Source organism: Phasianus colchicus, chromosome 8 (assembly GCF_987193195.1).
Source record: "Phasianus colchicus chromosome 8, bPhaCol1.hap1.1, whole genome shotgun sequence".
Classification (NCBI taxonomy): Eukaryota; Metazoa; Chordata; class Aves; order Galliformes; family Phasianidae; genus Phasianus; species Phasianus colchicus.
Window position 1 is genome coordinate 29493354 of NC_143443.1, and position 24686 is coordinate 29518039.

At 39.8% G+C, this 24686-nt stretch overlaps 2 protein-coding genes across 7 annotated transcripts in view; one reads left to right on the forward strand and one right to left on the reverse strand.

Annotated features, from left to right (window-relative positions):
* The window catches only part of ENO4 (enolase 4), a 33522-nt gene extending 28452 nt beyond the window's left edge, over window positions 1-5070 (forward strand). For both annotated transcript variants that reach the window (XM_090145554.1, XM_090145556.1), the window contains one exon: window positions 4623-5070. The gene's annotated coding sequence lies outside the window, so the exon portion shown is untranslated. The remainder of the gene's footprint in view (window positions 1-4622) is intronic.
* The window catches only part of SHTN1 (shootin 1), an 80245-nt gene that overhangs the window by 10562 nt on the left and 44997 nt on the right, over window positions 1-24686 (reverse strand). For all 5 annotated transcript variants that reach the window (XM_090145553.1, XM_090145550.1, XM_031597415.2 and 2 more), the window contains 9 exons: window positions 22898-22995; window positions 21824-21905; window positions 19741-19835; window positions 9930-10076; window positions 9690-9843; window positions 7658-7763; window positions 5804-5886; window positions 3256-3365; window positions 3003-3056 (listed from right to left, as the gene is read on the reverse strand). In XM_090145553.1, coding sequence (XP_090001679.1) covers window positions 3003-3056; window positions 3256-3365; window positions 5804-5886; window positions 7658-7763; window positions 9690-9843; window positions 9930-10076; window positions 19741-19835; window positions 21824-21905; window positions 22898-22995 — 929 coding nt within the window. The remainder of the gene's footprint in view (window positions 1-3002; window positions 3057-3255; window positions 3366-5803; window positions 5887-7657; window positions 7764-9689; window positions 9844-9929; window positions 10077-19740; window positions 19836-21823; window positions 21906-22897; window positions 22996-24686) is intronic.

Here is a 24686-nt window from a genome sequence, read left to right on the forward strand (position 1 = left end):
GGATCCCCAATAAACAAACTCTGATGCTTGCAGAGAAACACTGCCTTCCTCCCTCTTAAAATTTAAAAAATCTTCAAACACCGCCCAGTGTCTCTATTAGCAAAATGCCGAAGAGCCACATTTCACTTACCCAGCATGTTGTGCATTTAGTGTGCTTGTGTTGTACTCAGGTGTGCACACACCTGGAGAAATCATCGTGCACTAGCTGCAACTGCAACATTATATCATAGAATCTGATTGATCTGACATAAATCTGAGCATATTTCCACGTACTTGATGGTTTCTCTGACACACGGGATTAGCTCTCAGATTAAAATAGTGTTTTACACATGCACAATAGAAATCCACTGCTGTGTTGTCACTGCTTTATGCCAGTGTTAGCATTTTGTATCAGCTAAGCTGTGACAGCAGCATTTTGCTTCAGGGGAAGAGAAGGCTTTAATTGAAGCCTACGACTTCCCAAAGGTGCCCACACGAATTTCAACAGGCACATGGAAAATACTGCATGCCTTTCCCACCTGACAGGTCAGTTACTGGAAGAGCATCCACTTGAATGTAAACTTCCTCCAAAACATTTATCATATAACTGAAAATGTGGCATCCATATGCTGTCTCAGCCTCCCTCCAAGTCTTGCCATCTTTGGGAATCTCTAGGATATCTGCTAACTCAGTCTTCCAAAACATGTCACACTCCTATACATTCTTTCCAGAGCATAAATAAAATGTTCTTAACAACTTCTTTTGACAAACATGTAAGATGAGTGGGAACAGTCAATGACAAAAGGAAGCGTCACCATAAGCTACAAAAACTGAGCTGCTTTCAGGCTTCTAGCACAATAACTAAAATCCTCACTGCCACCACATCCTGCTCCCAAAACATTTTCTTTGATGCCTATTTGAAATTTAACTGAGAAAATACATTATTTCTGAGCGCTGTGCTGCAGATCTGTATTAACATACATATACAAAAGCAACCTGAGCAACTGAGTTGCTCCAACTCCGTGCTTTACTGAACATAAATGCTTTGTTTGTAACAGTTATATGGAGGTCTACATGAAATGCATAATTAGCATAGTAACAACAAACGTTTACTCCATCACATCCCACCCCCATGTTTGTTGTCTGACTGTGCATAATGACTGGTCTCAAGAACAGACTGGAATTGGGTTTTATTTAGTATGTCTTACACTGCAAATATCCTTAAGAACTCAAAAACAAGTCAGACACTGTAACTATAGATCTCCTTCTGCTTCATCTAAAGTACATAATCAAGTCTCCCTCGATGTCAGTGATACAGCATCAAAGAAATGAAACTGCTATTAGAAAATGAAAGGGCCTTCAGCAGGGTCATTGAGTCTGCACCAGTACAAACAGCACACCACAGCAAACAATGCACATACGTATGGAGTTCAATTTAAAGCACCCTACGTGTTGCATTTTATTCCTTTTCTCTTTACCTCCATATTTAAGTATGCTCTAATTACAGCTTGGCATTAAGGTCTGGTGGCTCTCCAGATTATTTCTTCCTTTCTCCCCCTCACAGAATCACCTGGCCAGGGCTGGAAGGGTCCTCAAGGATCATGAATCTCCAACCCCCCTGCCACAGGCAGGGCCACCAACCTCCCCATTTAATACTAGACCAGGCTGCCCAGGGCCCCATCCAACCTGGCCTTGAACACCTCCAGGGATGGGGCATCCACAACCTCTCTGGGCAGCTGTTCCAGCACCTCACCACTCTCACAGTAAAGAACTTCCCCCTGACATCCAACCTAAATCTTCCCTTCCTCAACTTAAAACCATTTCCCCTTGTCCTGCAGTTATCTACCCTTGTAAAGAGTTGACTCCCCTCCTGTTTGTAGGCTCCCTTTAGGTACTGAAAGGCTGCAATGAGGTCACCCCGCAGCCTTCTTTTCTCCAGGCTGAACAAGCCCAGCTCTCTCAGCCTGACTTCAAGGGGAGGTGCTCCAGCCCCCTGATCATCCTAGTGGCTCTCCTCTGGACCCTCCAACAGCTGTCTCATTTAACGTGATGGGAAAAGACTCGGTTTAGTATGTTATGATTTTAAGTCAATATCAGCTCTCTGTATTGCAGTGACTATTCTCTTTGCTGTACTGTCTTGCATCACCCAACACAATACTGAAGTTATTATCTTGGTGCAATTATGGCTGATCAGAAAAAGCCTTATTTACTGTGGATGTATTCTGCTTTGACATAGGTAGGATTTTACCATATTCCACCTTACAAAGGCAAAATTTCACCTGATATGCCAAAGTTCAACTTTAAAAGTTCTGCGATCACAAAAATCAGGGAGCAAGAACTATGGCTGTTCCTGAGTGTTTGGTACAATTTTAGCACTTGTGCAAAAGAAGCAATGCAATGTATGAATTAAGGACAAAACAAAAGCAAGCTTAAGCCCAAATATGAGCCTAATGTCTTTGTTTATAGACATAAATATAAAAAGACTAGAGAGCTCTTGCTATGTCTATGCTACCAAGCAATTTCATGCCTTGGGAGACAGCAGTTAATGATAAGAGACCTCCATCCATCACAGAATCACAGAATGGCCCTGGCTGGAAGGAATCTCCAACACCCCTGCCACATGCAGGGCCACCAACCTCCCCATTTAATACCAGACCATCTAGATGTGCATTTCAGGGGCTTTAGTTTCCCTACCAAAGTATCCCTACTGTGACTATTTGAAATGTCTCCAAAGATCCTATGGCAGATGCAGAACATAACAACCCCTCTAGTGGCAGGAACGTACAAACCTGGAGCACAATTAACAGGTTAGCTTTCTCCAAAAGTTAGTTCTCTCAACAACCATTCTTTCAGTAGCACAGAAGTCAAAAGTGGGGATGACTGAGGGATTAACTAGAATACTGCTCTGCTGCTTCAAAGCAAAATATTAATACAGAACTTTCAATTAAAGGCTTTCATGCACAGAAAGTCATGTCAGCTCCGTGAGAAGAAAACAATGAAATATAAATTGCGTATGATCTCACCAGGATCCCTTTTAATTCCTTCATTGCACTTTCAGAGGGCTTTGGTGTTTCTGGCTGTAAATAAACACAACACACATGTTAAAAAACATATGCTTACTAATCTGGCCCAGATGAAATGGACCATGACAAACTCAAAGCAAAGCAAAGGAAGAATGCAACACAAATGTATTCTTTTGAATCTTCTATAGAAATTTGGTTTTTGTATAAATCACTATGCTCAGATAATATTGCTGCTTTGCTATTTATTCCAAACCTTTGTTTTAGGTCTGCTTGACTGGTTGACTGGTCTGAGATGAACTCCCTTCTTAATTCTGTCCATCATTTCTTCGACAGCTTGTCTCTTCAGATCTGTAACTTCTTCACCTGTTCCAAAATCAAAGAGTATACCGCATTCTAAATACAAACTACAGAGGAATAGCAGAAAGAAAATAAGATGTTAAACAGTCTCCTAAACAGCTTGCTTGCCACATCCAGCCCAAACTCAAATATCACGAAACAAACAGGCTGATTTTCAAGAGATTCTCTGTCATGACTGCAAAACATTCAGGAGAAACTGGAAGCGATGTGATGAACCTCAGCAGTACCTGTTAACCTTTCAGAGTTCTGGATACTCTAACAAAAGACAAAAAGGGAAAAAAGACCACTTAATAGAAACACACGCAAAAATATGGTTGATGCTATTCAAAGCTGCAACATTGTACCTTACATAATAAGAATTTTAAATAGACTTTTGATCTCTTACTTGTCAGGGTACTATTGATGATTCATAGAAATGCAGTTTCTGTATTGTAAGCCAATTTAATGTCAGGCTTTAATTTCACAAATAGGCTGTTAAATATAAAAGCTTAATTGGTGGTATGGGATCAAAACCACTCATTCTAAGTCCTTAACGAGGGTCAAAACAAGCCTTGGGGTGGATATAACAACTCAATCAAGAAAGAACTTTTCCCCCTTTTTATTTTTATTTTAAGAAAAATTCAAGCATTAAGAGAAGCAGCAACTCACATGATTGAAGAAAGGTCAGAACTGTTAAAGTTTCCTAGTAAATGATGAAGTAGAATTTTGAGAACTCGTTGTAAATTTCATAGTATTTGCTGCAATCACTGTTTCTATCTCTCAACAAAAAGACACAATCAAAACATCTAGGATGCTTCAAGGTAAGTAAACTTGATAAACAAAGGGAACATAATTTAACTGCTACTGAAAGGTAAGACTGACTCTTCATCAGAGATCACAGTACAAGGTCATGTCTCATCATTTTACCCACACCAGCAATCTTGTTTTTCTCAGACTGATGACCAGTTCCCAAAGATTCCCCCAGTTCAAGTTCACTCCACTCCTCAGTTCCTCCCTTAAAGAACAGGGTTGATAATGCTTCCTTTCCTCTTTCTCTTGTGGTCCCATCCAGTAATCCAGCCATGCTTGCAATACCGAACCATCAGCTAGCAGTAATTCTTTTGTAACAGTTTTACCCTATATTCATCATTTCAACCTGGTTCCTTTCTCTAGCCCTCTTCTTTGTTTAAGTGGCACCAAGTAAGGTAAGCAATTTGCTACAAACAAACTTCTACTGTTTTATGAGAGAGAAATAATGAGGAAAATCTTGCTTTTTTTTAACAGGCAACACTTGCATGACTACCTCTGCCACTTCAGGCACACATGATCATCTATAAATCTGTACTTAACTCCCATTCTCAACCTACTAAGTTTCCAGCTTCCATTAAACAACAATAAAATGGAATTTCAGCTGTTATTTTGCATTCAGAACCACCTCAGCACACGACTGTTTTGTTTTACTTTTTTAGTATTACTAAAAGGATAGCAGTATAGTCAACTTTGAGAGGTAATTTCGTAAGATATGAATCAAGGGATAAAAACTGTAGCATTTAAACTAGCCCCATGGAAAGCCTCTGGACAGAAGAAATCACAAAAATCGATGCCATTCTAAGCAGGAAGCTTCCCTCTATTATCTAATATATAACTTGCTCTCTGCTTCATGACTGCTGGCTTGTCCTGCTTCTTCTAGAAGCCTGTGGATGGGTATAGCACTGGACGTGCTGCAGCTACAGCATCATGCTGTAATGTGTGTCTGCTACACACTAGTTGTGTCTCACAATGCTGCTGTAGTGTAACTGCTACAGACAGTGCCAAACTGCTACAGTGCAACCCAGCGAGCTGCATGGAGCCTAAACAGAACCCAGACATTCTCCCTATCCATTTCACCCACCACATCTCCATACCCAGCTGAGTGCTCACCCTGTCAGGTCCTTCCTGCAAATCTGTGATAAACATGAACACCCGTCTCCTCACAGGAGAAAAATAAAAAAGAAAGATACATTTCTCTGTCACATCAGTGAGTGAAATCAGTGCCCTGATGTCTCTAATAACCATGACACCCAGAAGTAGGAAGATAAGATCTTCCCTGTGGCTACAGCAAGTCTTCTCCAAGGCTTATGAATGCTCATACTAAAATCCATTTGGAAAAAATACATTGGATGTTGATTACAAATCAGTTGTTGGGGGATAACTAAAGAGGGTTATGCAAATTTGCTTGGGATCTTGATAGGGTTTACATGTGCAAAGCTACAATGCCAAAGACACCATCTGTCATCTCAGAGCTCATATAACTGGACTGCAATCACATTTCTGGACTGTAAGGTAGATGAATATGCTGAGACACGGACAGCAATCGTTAATGCTGACAACTGCAAGCATTTGCATAACAATTGGCACACACAGTTCATTTTCACTAGCTTTGTCTAGTGAACAATATACGTAACTTGTGAAAGGATGAGCCATACCTGACTCCTGCTGAGGTGGTTTCTCTTTCTTGCTCACATTGGTGTTGGAGTGAGACCTCTTGCGAATCATTGACATGAGAGACCTTTGAGGAAAACAAAACTGCAGACTATGACTCTGTCCTCTACTACATCAATGAACTCTGAACATACTACACAAACAGCTTGCTTATACCTGATTATACAGCTACTTACAACACACTCATTTAGTTCTTGAATGCAGATGTATGTTCTGAATTACCCCCCACAATGCCTCCCATCAAAATGCACCAGAGAAATTTATTTCTTTTTAACAGACATTAGGCACAAATCAAAACACTTCAGATTTGAATATTAAAGGACAGTGTCTCATTGTGACAAACGACAAACTGAAGCTGTTCCAGCTCTAAAAAAAAAAGAAAAAAAAAAAAGGAAGAGCTGTAGATATCAAAGTGAAGTATTATTCTCCAGAGGACACTTAAATATGGTGATCAGTATCTTCTCACCAATTCCAAGTTTGTAATCTTCTTACAGTGTTAAACAATTATCCCTTCACTACAGTCAAAACGTAAAAATCCAGGCAAGGAAATGATTCATTTTAAAGCCTAAGTACATGCTCCTAGTGGCATCTAGTATGTCAGTGGGGCTTATCACTCCCCATTGCTCCTTAAGAAGCTGGGAGACCACCCTGAGATAAAGTGTCAAAGCTCCACCCCAGAATAAAAAGAGCACCCAGCACCCAGGTTCTGAAATAGCCTATGCTCACATACATTTTACAATACTTGAAAGAAATGCTCTGAACTAGCTACCACAAGGCTTAAAGTAGATAGTGCTATCTATCCCAATTAGTAAAGGATTCAAAGAAAATAAAAATAATCAAAAGTTAATTTGTGCTATATGTTAATGAGAATAAAGCAGGCAAACCAAATGAATTAATGAAGATAAAAGGAGTAAAATATCTAACACAACTGATCAGAAAACGTTTAGATTTTTAAAAACAGAGTAAGATGAACAGAGGTCTGAATTTTCCTCGCTAATGATTTGTCTTAACATATTGAATCCAGTAGTTACCAAGACATCCGTATGTACTTCCCATTACAGAGCTTAGAAAGTGTTATCCAAGTTCATTTAAAAATAAAAAAAATTAAAATGGAGGAAAAGAACATCAAAAACAAGTGCTTCTGCAAGGCAAGGAGAGCTCTTAGACTTCCAAGACTTTTTGAAAGTGGTATTTCTAAATCAAATGGAGACTGTTATGGAAGAAAACGGGATGCCAATATCTATCCCCCTAGGTCAGCAGTGCACTGCAGTACGTGTTTTATTTCAAGCAAAGGCAGTGCTGACATGAACATCAGCTGTGTTCCTAAAATTAAATAAAACTTTAAGATTCCAGTTATTTGTGGCTACTGCCCAATACATGGTGTTGGTCCACTTCTTTTATGGTTCCTTGAAAAATTCAATCTTAATTTTATCTGACAGGAAGGCACAACAGTTATGACCCAAGATATCCTCTGGTTCAAAGGGGTATTCTTAGCTGCAGATTCAGACAAGCATTTCCCAAGTCTATAATTATAGCTATCAGATAAATAATAGAAAAATCTCCTAAATTTAGAGGAGACAGGTGTCTCTCCTCCTCCAAAGCCACAGTTCAGACAATAAATTAGGTTTGGGAAGACAAACACTGTTCACAACTGGTCAGGGTGCAAGACTGTTAGCAGAGTGTCCAGCTGGCAAGTGGAAGGAATAAAACCCAAGGCAGACAGAGAAAATCTTTCTTATTTAAAGACACTTTTCCTCTTTGAATGCAAGCTCGTGAGGTACTCTGTATTCTGACTTGTTCTTCAGTGAAGAGCACTGACTCCTGGTTTAAGCACTTACCGTATAGGGTTAGGAGGAGGCGGAGGAGGAAGAGGAGGAGGTGGTGGTGGTGGAGGAGGAGGTGCAGGATTTTCAGATTGGTGTATTCGTTTTTGAAGTTCATCAACTGTGCAAGAGAAAAAACCTTCAGTGAGATCTCTGCTTCTCACATCTGCTCTAAAAACAACTTTGGCCTCTTAAGCAAAAAAAAAAAAAAAAAAAAAAAAAGCTACCAATTAACCAAAAAACCACTCAGTTGCTACAAAGTCCTATTTTTGGCAACATTTTCTACTAATAGCAGTCTCCTAGGTGCACAGAAATCCCACTAAACAATTCACTGCAACCTGGCCTACATTTGAAACTAAAATGACTCTCCCCCTCAAACGGAATTCTTTCTATACAATCTCAGGATGGATAAAAGTTCATCACATTCGTGCTACTACAATCTACATGAGGCCTGTGGGCTCCACATCAGCCTCCTGCATTTCCATGGAAGCTGAACGAGTCCTCACATACATCAGAATACAAAATGGAATCATATGTAGCCATAAATAACAAACCAAGTAAGAGATGAGAGAAATTAACGAAGATAAGGCAAGAAACTGCTATCATGTCTTCCTGATGGATTTTGGCTTCTTTTATCTCACCAAATAGCTCAAGCTGCGGGGGAATGGGATTATCTCACTTTGATATGGTTCTCTTCTGCACATAATTCTTCAGTTCTCATTATGATTAATTCCAATTGAAATTCCAGTCTTTACCTTTTACTAAGTAAGGAAACTAAATAATGGAGTGACCTAAAATCGCAAGTACAAACTTTATGTTGACAAATTCCTTCTGAACAACAAACTAATTTGGAAGGACAAAATCTGCTGTCATGTTTAGATCTTTTCAAAGACAGCTGAGAAAAATTTTGAAGCCTGCTTAGGTGTATTTTTAAGGCTGGGTAATGTAAAACTCCAACAAAAACACTGCTAAACAAGCTTTAAGATAATACTGCTCTTAAGAATATGTTTCAGAAAACTGTGGCTATACATGGAGTCTTATCTAATGATAAGGATTTGGGACTTTGACAGGGGTTCAAGTGTTTTCACGACCAGGCATCATAATTAAAACTAGTATCTATTTAGGCCTTCAGCTGAATAAAAGACTGAAAACAAAAACTTGTGCCACCAAATTAACAAAGCATAGGCCCACAGTCCTTGTAGTAAGGCTGCACACAGCAGGAGCCCTTTTTAAAATATGAATGACTCTTTCACACAGAAATGCACTCAGATGTACATATCCATCTATAAGATGGAGGGCAATCTAAGAACAGAGTTTTTATATATTACAGAAGTTTTACAATGTTTATGCTTCACATGCTTTCCAGACATGACCGTTCTGAGCTGAAGGCAATTGCTGAGCCTCTCATCATGGGAAGTGCATGTCTGGATCTTGAGATCCAAATGTGGAGTCTTCAATACAGGAGAGTCATGGACCTTCTAGAGAGCATCCAGACAAGGGCCACAAAAATGATGCATGGAATGGAACACCTCCCTATGAGGACAGGCTGAGAGCTGGGGCTATTCAGTATGGAGAAGAGAAGGCTTCACGGAGATCTGAGATTAACTTTTCTGTAGCTAAAGGGGGACTATATGAAAGAAGGGGATAGACACTTTAGCAGGGTCTGTTGGGACAGGACAAGGGGAAATGGTTTCAAATTAAAAGAGAGGGGATTTAAGAAAAATGTTTTTCCCGATAAAGGTACTGATGCACTGGCACAGGTTGCCCAGAGAGGTGGTGGATGCTCCATCCCTAGAGATGTTCAGTGTCAGGCTGGCTGGGGCTCTGAGCACCTGATGAAGCCATAGGTGTCCCTGTTCACTGCAGGGAGTTGTACCAGATGGTCTTTTAAAGATGGCCTTTAAAAGTTCCTCAAACAATTCTATGACTCCATGATCTCAGCTACACTAAAGCTGCTGCTTCTTGGATCTCAAATCCATCACATGTAATTCCATTAAATGTGTATCATTCACTCACTCTATTATACTTCTAAAAGTAAACGCATTACCTGTATGCTTTAGGTCCCTTGCTTTTTCTTCAGAGTTCTGACACTTAAGCTCTAGTTCCTTTTTATCTTCTTCTAAGAGTTCCAGCTGCTGTTTAAGACGACTAATCTCCTTATGCAGTGCTTGGTTTTCTAGCTGCTCTTCTAATTCTTTGACCTGTAGTTGGCAAACCACGGCATTAATTCATCCTTGAATTCAAGAAGCTTTCAAGGATTTCTGCATGAAATGCAAAGTAGTTTTACCTTTTGTTGATGTTGAAGCCTCTCTTCTTCTAATGTATGGGTTAGCTTGGCATTGTCATCCAAAGCCTTCAAAAGCTGCTGATCAGGAGCAGAATTTTGCAGAAGCAGCTGGCTTTGCCTTTTCATCTTGTTTTGTTCAATAAACATCTGACAAAACAACACCCAGCCCCAAACAAAAACAATAGTTAAGCAAAGTCTGATGCTATCTTCAAAAAAAAAAAAAAAAAAAGCCAAGAAGAGGCAATTGGAAAGGAAGAGACAAAGTTTGATTGAGTTAATACAATAGGAATAGAGGAGAAGATGGAAAGAGAAAAAAGGAAAAAGAAAGTCTGAGAGTAAAATTTACAAGAACCGAGCCTGTACTGAAACCAACCAGAACTGCTACACCTCTACTCCCTGCACATTGGCAGCGTAAGTGATTTAACTGCGTGTCTGATTTATTTCCTGGAAAAATGAACATCCCTGTTCTGAAGCTCTGGAAAGATTAAAGGGATTCACAGTGGAGAAAGAAAAGCCTATGAATTCACATGCTATCTCCTCAACCACATCTGCCAGCCTTGGCATACAGCCCACTTACTGCACCATCACCTGGGTATGTACATGACTGAGCGTCTTTGGGAAATGCATTTCAGCCCATATTTGTGTAATCAGTGTATGTACTTGCCTTGAAAAAAAAAAAAGGCATCTCAGATCCATTTCAGACTTTTACTTCTGAAGTTCATGTTTTCTCTTTTTCAGTTATATTTTAGATTCAGGGAATGGACACATGAGGAAAAAAATCCATCCATTTAGAGGCATGACACTGATACAAACATCACACATTTTCCTAGGCTTCACCCACATCAGCATGTGAGATTCCCCTAAGAGAGAAAACCTGCTTCTTGAAGTCTGTTCAGGAGCTTGGAGAAGAAGAAATATTTCCTGACCCAAAAAATTCCTTGGTGAATTTCTTCTGCATCCTGACATCTCTTCCAGGTAGAAAGGTGCCCACCAAACAGGAGTCTGCACTTTTGCAAAGCTCAGCTGTTTCTGCTCTTACAGCAGAAAGAGGGACTGGGTCATGCTGAGATTTGAGATGAGTGTGCACAGCTCAGCAAAGCGTGCCACTTACAGCAGGAGAGCAGAGAACAGCCAGAGGCTCCTTCAGACTGTGAAAACACTGCTCCACAGCACAGCAAAAGCGAGGTGATATTTAAAAAATGCAGTATTTCAAGTATAAAAGTCCCATGAGCTTTTGCCAGGTTTCTATACTGCTTATTACCAGCCAAAATTCCAGGTACTACACACTGACTGATGGTTTCTTCCTGCTCAGTGCTATTACATTGCCAGGTGATTTGTATTTTTTTCAGGACAAGCGGATTGTAAAGAACCATCAGCTGATGCAGCTTTGTAAGCAAGTACTCTGTGATTTGCACAGACATTTCTGAGTCTCCCTAGAAAGCACCTCTCTTCTGGCAGCATATGCAGAATGAGAAGCCTCCTGACCGCCCTGAACTCTGAACTCGTAACATACCCTGCTTGACTCTGCGTGCCAAGAAGAACCAAATGATGCAGCCTTAATACTAATAAACCCAATAGAGAACACTTCATCGGGCAGCACTGCGCCACGAGGCAGGCGATAAAGAACTGGAAGCATTCGATGAAAGGGAAACAATGAAGGCAGGCTCTAGTACTATGCTTTGTTTTAAAACAAACCCAAACAAATTCACTGTAACACACAAAGAGCAAAGAAAGAGCTTGCCTTCTTCCTGTCTGACCTACTCAATGAAACGGGGTGAACTGCCAATACTTACTGCAGGTAAGAGCATAACCCTCCCCCTGCTTTCTGCACGGCTCGCTGCGAGCAGGCCTGGGGCACGGCCATCATCAGAGGCTGTGTGCAGGCAGCAGGAGATCACAGCCAGCCCCTGCTCACTGCACTCAGTGCATGGCCTCTCTGGTGAGCTGTACGGATGTCATCAGAAGTGAGTTTGCCACATGGAGCAAACGTGCTGCACAGGAAGGGAGCTCACTGTGAACTCTGTGCATTCTTCGAGCCGACATGCACATGGTGTATTGGTTTCCCATCCCAAAACCAAGACAGTCACATCTGTGGCAAGAACAATTTGAAGGCAAAGGAAGCTGGGAATCAGTGCTATCCACTTCAGCCTGTGAAGGTTTACCTTTGTATTGCGATTCCTTCATTTGTTTAACCTTTTATCTTCTTAGGAGAGACTGCATCTTGAAAAAAGTCATACATCTCTAAATCACAGAGTCTTTTAGGTTAGAAAAGACCTTCAAGATCACCAAGTCCAACCACCAACCTGATGTACCAAGTCCCACCACTAAGCCACGTCCCTTAGTGTCACACTCCCACATCTCTTAAATGTCTCTTAAATCCCCTCCAGGGATGGAGACTCCACCACTGCCCTGGGCAGCTCCTTCCAATGCAGAACCACCCCAAATTTTTCCCACCATCCAGTTTAAACCTCCCCTGGCACTATGGGAGACCATCGCCTCGCATCCTCTCACTTGTCACCTGAGAAAAGAGAAGTCCTTCATTTCCAATTAGCCTTATTAATTATTTTCCTTCTTACAATATACGTGAAAGGGTCTTCACCACCACGAAAGAAATCTTTCTTGCTTTTGACTTAATTCTTGCAACCAGATACATGATAACCAATTTTTCATTGGGAATCCCATCTATTCCAGAACTGAGGCCCACTCCTGTAATTTAAAGTACCAGCATATTCTAAATGAAAGGCCAAAACTAGACACAATGGTCATGGCAGATACCACAGAAAAGGGCTGGTGATGAACCAGCTGGAAGTTTACGAGAGGTTGCACCGCGTGTTTGACACAGGACAAAAGAGACCTGTAAAATCAATTCTAATTTTAAATTAAAACAATTATTGCTTTAGTGAGGTTGGAACCTGTCTGCCTGCACAACCCTGAATATTAACTAAAGAAACTGCTGAAAGGGCAAAATAGCTACTAACAGGATTATTTGGACCAGGTGGAATTTAACCAATTGATGGATAAGTTCCGACTCTGCCACCTGCTCAACAATTATCTGCTGAGTATCCTCATCAATGCTAGAAACATCAGTCAGTGCTGGGGGAATCTGAGGAAACTGCAACCAAAGGCAGACCACGAAGGATGTACACCTATCATCCTCTTTTCACAAATCTGCGAGTGCTGTACAAACCAGCTGCACATTTTTCCCAAGTTTACAAACAGAAGCTCTGAAGTGCAGAAAATCTGTGAGCCACGTTCCATCAAAAGTCTGCACAAAAACTGGGGAGGGAAGGAAGGAGAGAGGGGAGTGAAATCCTGAAAATAATAAAGGCTTTTCCTTTGACCTCAATGAGGCCACACCTCATTCTCAGACCCCTGCTTTAACCATCACCCTACAGAGTGATTGCTGCAGCTGGTTTTTACAGAGCCACAAAAAATATTTTTTCCTAATTAAAAAAAAGTTAGAAAGCAATCCTGTCGGTGTCAAGTCCCTGGCAATGCTGAGGGTACAACTGGATGCTTTCCAACTAACTCTTCTCCCAGGAGCAAAATGAGGCCAAAGGAAATGCTTCAATATCCATGTGCTGCTACATTTCTATGAAACTATTACTCATTTGAGTACTCACTACACAAAATACCTGTCTTAGCTAGAATTTGAAGAGCAGAATAACATCTGAATACTGCAGCACTGCTATATTAAGGCAACCACCGGCAGCATAAAGTGAAAGAAAAGTCGAAGGCAAACATTGCAAGTAGAATACAACTACGTACGTATGAAGGCAGAGACAAAATCTGGAAGCTTAAACAGAAAAGAGAACAAGATCAGTCAACTGACCAGCTGGCCCTGATGTCAAATCCCCTGGCAGGACAGCTCCATCTCCTCCAAACCCTACCGAGGAATCAATAAATCAACCTCATGGTGTGGCAAAGCACTTATTTACATAAGCCATAATCTACAGGAGCCAATGTCTTTTGCAATACGGATAACCTGAGGCCTTATATTCCTGCCTTTGTATGTGCATTGAGTCCCCAGGAGAGGCAGGATCAAGGTACTTGTACCTCCCCAGTGGAACAAACAGGCTGTATGGAGGATTTTATGTGATGTGGGAGAAAGAGTGATCTTGCCTGATTATGGCTTGACAGAGCACTAAGTGGCTCTAAATTCAGGAGGCACTCTGGATTTGAAATGCAACTCCAAGCGTGCATTTTAGTTCAATGGCTAATAAGGAAAAATATGTATACACACACACTTCAACTTCATAACTGCTGAACTGTGCCGTATCATCAAGGACATCTGGGCTTGTGAGCTTCAGTGCATACGAATATTACAGCAGGAAACAATGCCTAGTGTTGGGGGGGGGGGGGTTAACAGAAGAGTTGATAAACAGACACACCTCATTAAAGCACATTAAGAAACTCAGCCATAGTTTGGACATTGACCTAGAAATGCTCCCCCTACACTCAGGCTCAATGCTACATATTGAGGAGTGACATTAGCCCAGTGTGAGTTACAAAGCCTGTGTGTTCTAGTGGGTTCATAGGTTTCTGAAGCACTACTCAGGAAAAAAAAAGCTGCAACAAATAAATGGTTCTGAAGGTAACTTACTTCAGCACATGCTTAGCTTTAAGTGCACACGTCATTACTCAGATCTGAAAATTCTGTATCAGGTGCTTATATTCCTGCCTTGCATCGGATCTACTCCTATAGAGAATTACCACCCTGAGATGTCAAACAGAAAGACAGGATTACTAAAACAGCTAATAGGGAGGGCACGGGTGGCACACAATGAGATTCTCTTTAACAAAGAACAACATGAGTTATGGGAAACCAGAGCATTTCTAGTAATTCCACAGATTGGGATTTTCAAAGGAGCTAATGACTAACCCCAGATTTTCAAACTACCACAGAACCAACCTGACTGTCAATCAGGACCACAGGTTTAAGCAACGCAGAGCAATGGGCAGCCAACAGTCACTCCCCTCTTTCCAGATGATCCATAATATTTTATGAAAGAGAAGGAAATCTCTTCATTTTTTTCCCCAACAGAGTAAGTGCCTGAACAGTAAAATACAACAACAAAAAAAAAGAGAGACCACAAAGTTTCCTATATACATCTGTTAATCTGTCACCATTTCACAAGCCTGTTCCTGGGAAAAAGCTTGATGAAACATATTAGTGTTGGATCATGCTTCAAAAGTTCTAACATCCAAGCTTAGAGGAATTGAAGCACTAACCACTCTCTTTAATTATTATTTCCAGTTCAATCAGCTGGACTGCAAATTAATTATCTTCAGACACCAGTTTCTGTCAAAGCATCCTTGGCAGTGCACAGAGTGCTGTACTGGTAAGCAGAGAGAGTTGCTCTATGAGTGCTGGCTTTGCAGATGTAGCACGTTAACACAAAAGTCCTCATGAATTAACCCCAAAGTCACAAATGCATCCAATGAAGAGTTCTTCCAGAGCTTGCACACAAACCACTGAGATAACTGAACTCATAGCACATAATCAATCCCATGAGTAGTGCAGACATCTGTGAAGAAATACAGTAATTTTTCCTGAGTGATATAAAATGACAGCCACCTTTTACCACTCGATTCTGGAAGATTCAATCTCAGATTAAGTAATACATCAGCTATGCACTGGTACAGGTAATGGGTAAAGACACTTTGAGGGAAACAAATTAATAAGTAGTGAGAATTGGAGCGAAGGCAGGGAAAAGATGAACAAGGCATATTACAGACTTTGTTTTTAATCTATCTGGATGACAGTTCTGAGTGCAGCTTCATGAATCACAAAACACTCTACAGATAGCCATAAACATCTGGGGAGCCAATGATGGTGTGAGGAACCCAACAGATCTGATCAGCAGTTTGACACTCCATTTGTGTTTACCTGAGATGCAGGGTAGAGATAGGAACAGCTCACAACTAACTCTGGAAGCACACTGCCTCTTTTCAGGGAGGCTTCCAAAGTAATTTTAGGTTCAGCCGTCACCCCTGTGCCAGCATACACAATTGTAATAAATTGTTCACTTTACAAAATATTGTTGCAAGGCTGGCTGTATGCTTAATCAATCATTTATGCCAGAAATTTTCCCTTAAACTCCTAGGATTTTTACACTGTTAAGACTTTCAGTTTATATCTTGCACTGTGTTCCACCCCTTTTGGCTTGCTTTGGCTGGATGTATTGTACTTTGCTCATCTTTGTGGAAGAGTGCTTTTCAGGGCTAGCCTCTATATTATTGCAATGGCCTTCAAGATACTCTCTTCCTTCCTTTGTTTGCTTATAAACTGCTCTACAAAGAGCTGAGAGATCTTAAAGTGTCTCTTAAAACATGACACTAGAATTCTGGTTAAGCTTGCCAAGATTCCTGTGTTAACAACCCTGTTTTATTCAGGTAGGTACCGATTTTTCCATGCCCCCACCCCTTACACACTCTATTTATTTTGTTCCTTTATGCAGATTCCTGCACCTTTCATAATGGATTGTGACTCACTTCAAACCCTTTTCTTTTTCCTTCCTGCTCTCCACACCATGGCTGACAATACTTACTCAGTTTCTTTAAAATCTCTAAAGAGCATGAATTCTAATGTTTGAAGTTGGATCATTTTTGATTAATTAAATATATATTATGGTGGTGCCAGCAGCATGACTATAATTAAAGCTGCATTGGATTTTTTATTTTTTTTTAATCAAAAGCTGATTTTCAAGTGTTCTCTCACTCCCTGGTGCACTTGCTCCCTCTCTGTCTTTTCTCTCACCCCATCTGCATTTGCTTCTGCACACACACTCACTCCCCTCCCTGTTCTCTCACACCAGCAGTCCCAATTGCTCACATCCTGTGGCAAATCCCCATCTCCTGTCAGAAGCACAGGATGGAAAGGGCATCACTTGGAGCACAGCTGTGGCAGCTGCTCGTGGCATCTTTTTGTGCAGAGTTCTGCATATGCTACGTCCATAGATAGGCTATTGGAGACATCACAGACTAAAACAACACACTAAAATATACTACACAAGCACACAAGTCTGAGCCTATTTCCCATCTCCAAGTGCTCCAGGGGTGAAAGAGTTCAAGCAACACACCACGCTGTTGGACAGCCACCACAAAGCACCTGGGGGAGCTCTGCATGGCCCTGCCCAATGCATGGGGTTGGACAACATGACCTTTAAAGGTCCCTTCCGACTCGAAGGATTCTATGATATTTAATTTGTGAATATTTCCATCTTAACATAATGACATGAAACAAAAAAAAAAAAACCACAAAAAACCTGGTTAGCAAATAACCAGAATTTCTTTGGCACTGTATTTAACTGCTGGAGTGTCAGTTCATTATTCAAAACTCAGAAAATACCTTGATATATCTTCCAAAATGTATGTCTGAATGCCACAGTAATGCATCTGAACAAAAGCAACATTCTGGGCCTAAAGTACCACAGAATATTCTTGTATGACCCAAAAGCCAGCTTAACTATGCAGTTACAAATTACTCATATCTGAGAGATGCAAGACCTTTACACACAATCTTCTATTGTCAGTCAATGAACAGAAGCACATAACTGTTCTATACAGAGGATAAAGCAAAGCAACAGTATGAAATGTGAGACAGATATTGTAATAATGCATGCTAAATGAACATGCTTCATTCTTAGGAATTTGTTTCCTGAAAATAATAATTCCACAGATATCACAGCCAACCAAACTTGCTCATAAAACAAGAATGACTGCACAGCCTCATAAGATTCTTTAAAAAATGCATTGTTTTAATATATTTATCATAAAATATGGGTAAAGAAATATTACAGGTTTCCCAAATTTTAGAAATGCTTAGAAGTTGTGCATCCTATAGAACAAACTGATAACAGTCTTGAAAAAATCAAAACAAACATTTAATAAACATAGGCAACATTTTACTTAAAAACTTACAGCTGCTAATAAATGTTTCTATCTTAAATTATTTCAATGGAATTTGAAGATTTTTTATTTCTAAACGAAAAACAAACAAACAAAAATTCACCACAGCAAAATTTCAATGTGCAAATGGCACTGAAGCTGTGGCAAAGGGAGGTGGGCAGTTCTGTCCTGCAGAGGAACGTGGGCTCCATCTCACAGAGCTCTGTATAACTGGGTTTTGAAGGATGCTCTATGTGCAGCCTCTCTGACTTCTGAAATTGCTCCTCGTGAGCAATTTTTCTCCAGTATCTCTTGATTTTAACAGCATCCTACTAAGTCCACCTTCACATCACAAATTTGGAAAGTAGATGGATATTTTATTACTTAGTAAATTATTTGCATTTTTCTTATTTCTTATTCTTTTGGAGGAAAAATGTGTCGGCTGCCTTTGCTTTGCCTGAAGTACAGTTACATTTCAGACACGTGGCAGAGGTACTGACAACAGGCAGGAGATGGCAGCTATAGTTTTCCTGAGAGGTCAACATGGTGAGCCTGAATACGGAAAAGAGGTGCAATGGGTGCAACGAGGAGAAAGAGGAGCAGTACCCTTGGCTCAGCTGTTGTGAAGCTCTTCAGCCTTTACACAGCACAGTCAGAGAGGGCACACGTGACAGAGAGACCATGAGCAATATCTGGTCAACTTTCTTAGCACTACCTTCCAGGTTTTTCTAATTTGCATACACTTTTATCTCAATTCCACAAAACATTTTGCTTAAAATGTTCCTATATGATTCTATTCATACCCAAAGAAATCAAATAGCCAGCACAAAACACAAAATTACTAGTATGCCCTTGTTTACCAGCCCTGACTGGATGCAGTTAGATCTAGGGCAATAAAAAAATTATTCCCACTAAAAAAAGAGTGAGGGAAAAAAACAGCAGCAGCAAAGACAAGAAGCAAAAGTAGTCTCTATGCAAAGCTCATTTCCTCAAGGCTAAAGATTCGCCTCTAGCAGTCATAGTTTTGAAATCTGAAATCAGCTGTTTTCCTTATTTACAGTATTTCAATAATGACAACGCACAATTCTGATGTATAATGGCCTTTAAAAGCAGAGCTCCTGGAAAAACAATTATTTAGGAAGTACAACTATTACTCAGGAAATTATTGCACACAAGGCACAGGTTAGAAAAGTTTGCAATATAACCCAAGTGCAGAACTCTCAAAATCCAGAATGCAAACAGAAAATGCACCTGGGGGAAAAAAATTATATAGCTTTGGTCTATCAACAGAATGACAGTTTGTCAGTGTTTTCTGTGGCAAACAACACTGCCAGCTGGAAGCCATCTGAGCAATCACTAGCCATTCCATACTGCTACCCAGCACCTCATTTTCCTCTTCAGGAGTTTATATCTTTCATAGCACACAGAAGCAATTTTTCAACTCAAATGTTCTTTGCAGCAGGCAATTCAAAAGGCAAATGTTAAATAGCAGTCTAAACTCACATAAAACTCAATTAATGCTCTATTTTATCACTTGGTTGTTTTAGGGTTGATTTTTGTGAGGTTAGCTATTTTTCAAGAAAAACACAATAATTCAATGCCTCTAGAGAGGTGACTATCCTTCCCAGACCCTATCACTATGTGCAACTGAAATGCTGTGGCTGACTAAGCCTACTGTAACTTGAAAGCTTCACCTGAAAAAGGAAAGAGGCAAGATTGCATGGATAATTGTGGAATGCTTTATATGTTCTGTGAGACAGTAAATCTATTTCATGTATGAAATATATGTTAGTTACATATATTAGTACAGGGAAATTCAAAGACAGCTGTTGCATGAGCCAGGAATTGAAATCAAGTAGGCTGGTTGGGCTTTGGCAGATCAAAAGAGATCAAAAAAGATCCTTTTTTCTTGATTACTCACCTCTTGGGCAAATGATTCTGCTTTCTTCCGTAGGTTCTTTTCCAGTTCAAAGTTTACATGAAGCTCTTCATACTCCTCTACTGCTAGCACGGACACTGTTTACAAGAATGGAAGAAAATCAGAAGTAAAAGCAGAATGGATATCAAACAACATGTGAGAAGAAAACACTGCTTGATTTATACAGATAGGCTTTATTCTTCAGTACTGCAAATTCTTGAATGAAGTTGCAAATTAATTTTTCTTTCCTGTATACAGTCAACAATGCAGAATTTATCCTCTTTGCTCTAAACCTCACTATACATACACACAAATACTCATCTTCTGAACAGAGTAACACTCCTCCTGTCCTGCACTGCTGAGTAAAGTTACTGCCGTGCTGACTTGTGAACTCAAAATCAAAAGGCTGTACCACAAAATCAGGTGTTTGAAAGCCTGTGGGAAAGCAGTTTCACCTGTTCTTTCATGACTGTTCCACAAAACAGCATGCTGCAAATATTGCAAATATTAGTTTAGATAGATATATTCCAAGTTGCCAAGTTACAACTCCACAGAAATGCCATTACTCATCTTGCAGGGTAAAGTTTGACACCTGGGTGTTATTAAGCTTACAGGCTAAATATTATAAGCTACTACCTTAAAAAGCATGCAAGAAAATGCAAGAAAATACAGCTTACAATTGCAAAACTAAAAACTGAGACTTAAAAAACACACATGTTTTGGTGGATAATTCTCAGAGAATACTGCTCCTCATCACTGCTCTTTAGATGAAAGAAAAGGATAACAGATTCTCTGTCCTAGAAAATCTTCAAGCAAAGCATCCAGGCAGACACAAAAATTCAATTTGTCTCCTCTCTCCTTCCCTGTTGCTCCAGGGTTGTTAATTCTTTTTAATGAATAAAGATAGAGCATCTTCTAGTGGAGCCCAGACTCAAAACTCCAGTAACAGACACTAAGTACCACAGATCATATTTTGCTTTTGTGTGTGAGAGCAATCAAAGCCTCAGGGGAGCCCTGCTCAAGCTACCAAGCATTACTATGTATGTTGGAGGCAACTGTATTTGCCAGCCCCAGTCGAGTGAGGTTTGGAATTTCCCTTCACAATATGATTTCATGGGGCCAGAGTAACAGGCAAACATGAAATAAGGGATGGTTTTTTTGATTGTGCTTAGGAAAAATTAAAACATTTTGGAAATCTTTAATCTGTAATGCGATCCCATCAAAAGCTTCTTCAGGCTAGTCTGTTTAACTAATCTAACCAAAGATTGATGTTTTAAGAGTCTTCAAGTATAGCCTGTCACAGGCTCAAGCAGTGCAGACACATGACAGAGACAAGAGAACACCTGAAAGCTTGTAGAACATGCACTACTAAGCAAATCTCTTCCCCCTACACCAAAGGGTACCTGCAGAATCCACAGAAGGTAAAATACTGTCCCACTAGGAGCTCATACATTTCTCTGTAATCCAACACACATCTGTTTCTTTGAAAACACAGACTATGTGCATTTTGTAACTTTTTCCAAAGAAAAAGAGAGCATTATTAGCAAAAGGCTACAGCACAATAGGAATCTTCATTATTTCAGGGACTGCACTTCTGTTTTTTCACTATGGCTATGCCCTGCCTGCAGCTGGATGCAAGTCCTCCTGCGCAATACTGGCAGCTTTGGCAATTCCCTTCACTACCTGACAAACATCTCAGAACACAATGAAGTTGCTGTGAGTGCCTTTATTTATCTTTTTGTGTAAGCAGACAGAACATTACTACAGAGGAAGAACTCGAAAATAAATTGTAACAATTTTAGGCAATGGGGATGTGGCTGTCTGTCATTTCTGCCACAGAGCAAAAGTTTTCCTACTCTTCCATTACACCTGCTATTTATTCTGCCATGCTTCCACAAATCAGAAAGCCTAGAACTGTCCATGCATTTATGCAGTGCCTATAGCAGTAAGGCCAAGCTTCAGTTCTAGACTGCAGTCATCGTTCTGCAATACATTCTTCATACTATTACATAAAAATTCTGAAATAATAATATAATTTTCTGCAACGGTTATAATATATTTTAGAAAATCTACTGAGACAACATACCTCTGTTACATTTTTCCAACAGTTTTTGCTGTTTATTAACTTCTGTTGTCAAAGCAGCCTTTTCTTCTTTCACTTTATTCACCTATAAAATTACAAAGAACAAATAAAAAATAAGACTATTTTAGTTAGAAGCATAAGGCATGCAACACATTACATAATGTAAGCAACATTTTTCTTTCAGTAATTCTGTTTCTTAGTATTGTCTTGATGCTATGGCTTCCTGTGGGATGGAAAGAATTTTGATCCCAACTTACAGACCCCTATCACAAGCAGGATTAAAGGGTTACAAACTAACCCTTACCGTGGGGCTTCCATGGCCCATTCTCACAGCATGTATCATCCCCAGCTACAACATATTTTCAACCTGTCTGGATGAGGCATAATAGCACCTGGTTAAAAAATTACTAGCTTGCCCTTGACTGCTTGCCTCTTAATACAGACAGGCTGCTGGTTTTTAGTTTTTTTTTTTCTTTTCCCCTGAGCTCTGTTCATTGTCCAAGAGCTGTCAGCTGTGTCTTTCTGAATTCAAGTGTTACACAGACAGGAAGAACCACTAAGTCCTGATTTGCATCAGTACATGGCTTATCCAGTTTTCAAACAGAAATAAAATTCTGCTGGCTCAGAAAGCCAATTTGCTGGTCTAATTACCATGACAGGGCACTGCCAATGGCTAAACTCAAGGACATGTTCAATGAACAAGCAGCAGTGATTAAAACAGAAATTCTTCAAAAGTATTTACTGCACATGCACAGGTTTAAGAAAGAAAAAAAAAAAGAACAACAGCAGGCTGATAGATAAGGGAGATGTCAGGCAGGGGAGGTAAGAATGAAAATACATGCATTGGAACACATAATGAAGAGTCATCTGTGAGTAAGAGCAGCAAGACTGGACTCTGACGTAGAAAGTCCCTTCTAGACATGTACTCTAAATGCACCATCATATGGGCAGGCTGGCAGGACTTTCAATTTGACAGTATTCAATTAACTTCACAACTGAGCATTTTTAGCAAAATTAGATACAAAAAGTACTGACTACACACTAACGTGGTCTCGCCTTCCATGGTACAATACATACTTCTTCAATTACTTCTACAAGTTTGCACCTCAGGTTTTCCAGTTCAATGGCTAAGGTCTTCTTTTCCTCATGAACAGATATGATTTGATCTCGCAGCTCTACAGTTTGAGGAAGGAAATGAAAAATATATTTTTATTCTTGGAAGAAAACAACAAAAGAAACATCATATCAGTACAAGCAGACAAACACAAAATGACCTTGAACAAAACACTGGAAGTATTCAAGGCACATCTGCAATAATTTAGGAACTTTGTACCAATGCTAAGTAGTAGATACCTAACTGGGCTTCAGTTCCAGATTTACCCTATTGTGGCACCCTGCCTTGTTCAGTGCTGCTGTCTTGATTTGCATTCTGAATGATTCATTTTGTGCTATAAAAGGACCAATTCTGTCACTGCAAAGCATCCTCAGTCCTACTCGGGAGACTGTCACATCACAGAGACTCTGGTACTCAGGTAGCAGAAAGCAATTTTTAATAGGCATCCTCTGAAACAAATTAATGCACTTCAGTTCTTTTTGGATCATGAGTTCTTGTCACAAGGGAAATAAACAAAACAACAGGCAGTTAATACTTGGGAGATTTGCACTGAAGAAATTGTCCTGAACAGCTGCCAATTTTTGGTCTTTGTAACATTATGTGAACAGAGTCAGAATATAACCTTTACTGATGGAAGAGTTAATGCTTGTAATTTTCCCCTCAGAATTTTTGTTCCTTAATTATGAAAATATGAAATAAATTAAATTCACAATGGAACAAACCATTTGATTATAATCACTTCCTAACAGGAGATCAGTTCGCATACATAATATATCAAGGTTTAGGTTAACATAAAAACACCACAAAAACACAAATTTATTGATATATATTAGCTTTCAGTAAGTGCTCTCATTTCCCACCTGCTTCCAGTATTTCATGACACTGCTGCTCAACGAACACCAGCCACCAGTTAAGAAAACCATTGCCAATCATTTGCAGATGATGACAACATACTGGATGTCATTTTTTTTGTTTCCAACCTTCAAAATGTCGAGTGCCCCCACCCTCCCCTCCCAATTCAAAAGATTTATTTTCCTCTCAATTAATGACACATGCATTCTGAAGTGAAGAAGATGACTTCTTTTTCCCAGAAGGTTCTTGAACCAAGTCTCCTTTTTTTCTGTATGCTTTTCAGTGAAATTAATGCGAAAAAGTTCTTTCACTGAAATGCATGGTAACTGGATTAATTCAGGTACATCTACCAACCTCTATATATAGAGGAGGAGGCACACCCATATATCTAGATCTTTATAAATGCATAAATGTTTATTTTCCCAGACAAGGTACATACTAAGCTGATTTACCAGCACAGTCAAGTTTTCAGTTCTTGTTACATCTGAAAAGAAGAACTACAATGAAAAAAAAAAAAAAGCAAAACCTATAAGCAAATTTAAGGAACTGATCTGAGATCACCCTCCATTTCCATTTGCCATCTTCTCTCCATAATGGATGAGCTGCCTTTCTCTATGTTTGTACGTTAGGATCAAAACTTTATCCTTTCAATAAATGAGAGAATTTATCAAACCTCAAACCGTGTTACCTTATCAACTTCTAGAAAAGTAGTGGGAGTGAATCATTGAAAGAAACATCCAGTATTGTGCTGAAAAAGCTGAAAGACTTCCGGGATTTCCAACACAGTGCTGCTTGAAAGCATAGACATAAACAGAAGAGGAGCAGCACCAACAACTTGGGCAGCACCACAGAACATTAAGAGGATATCTGAAAACACCTCTCAGTACATGATCTTTCAAT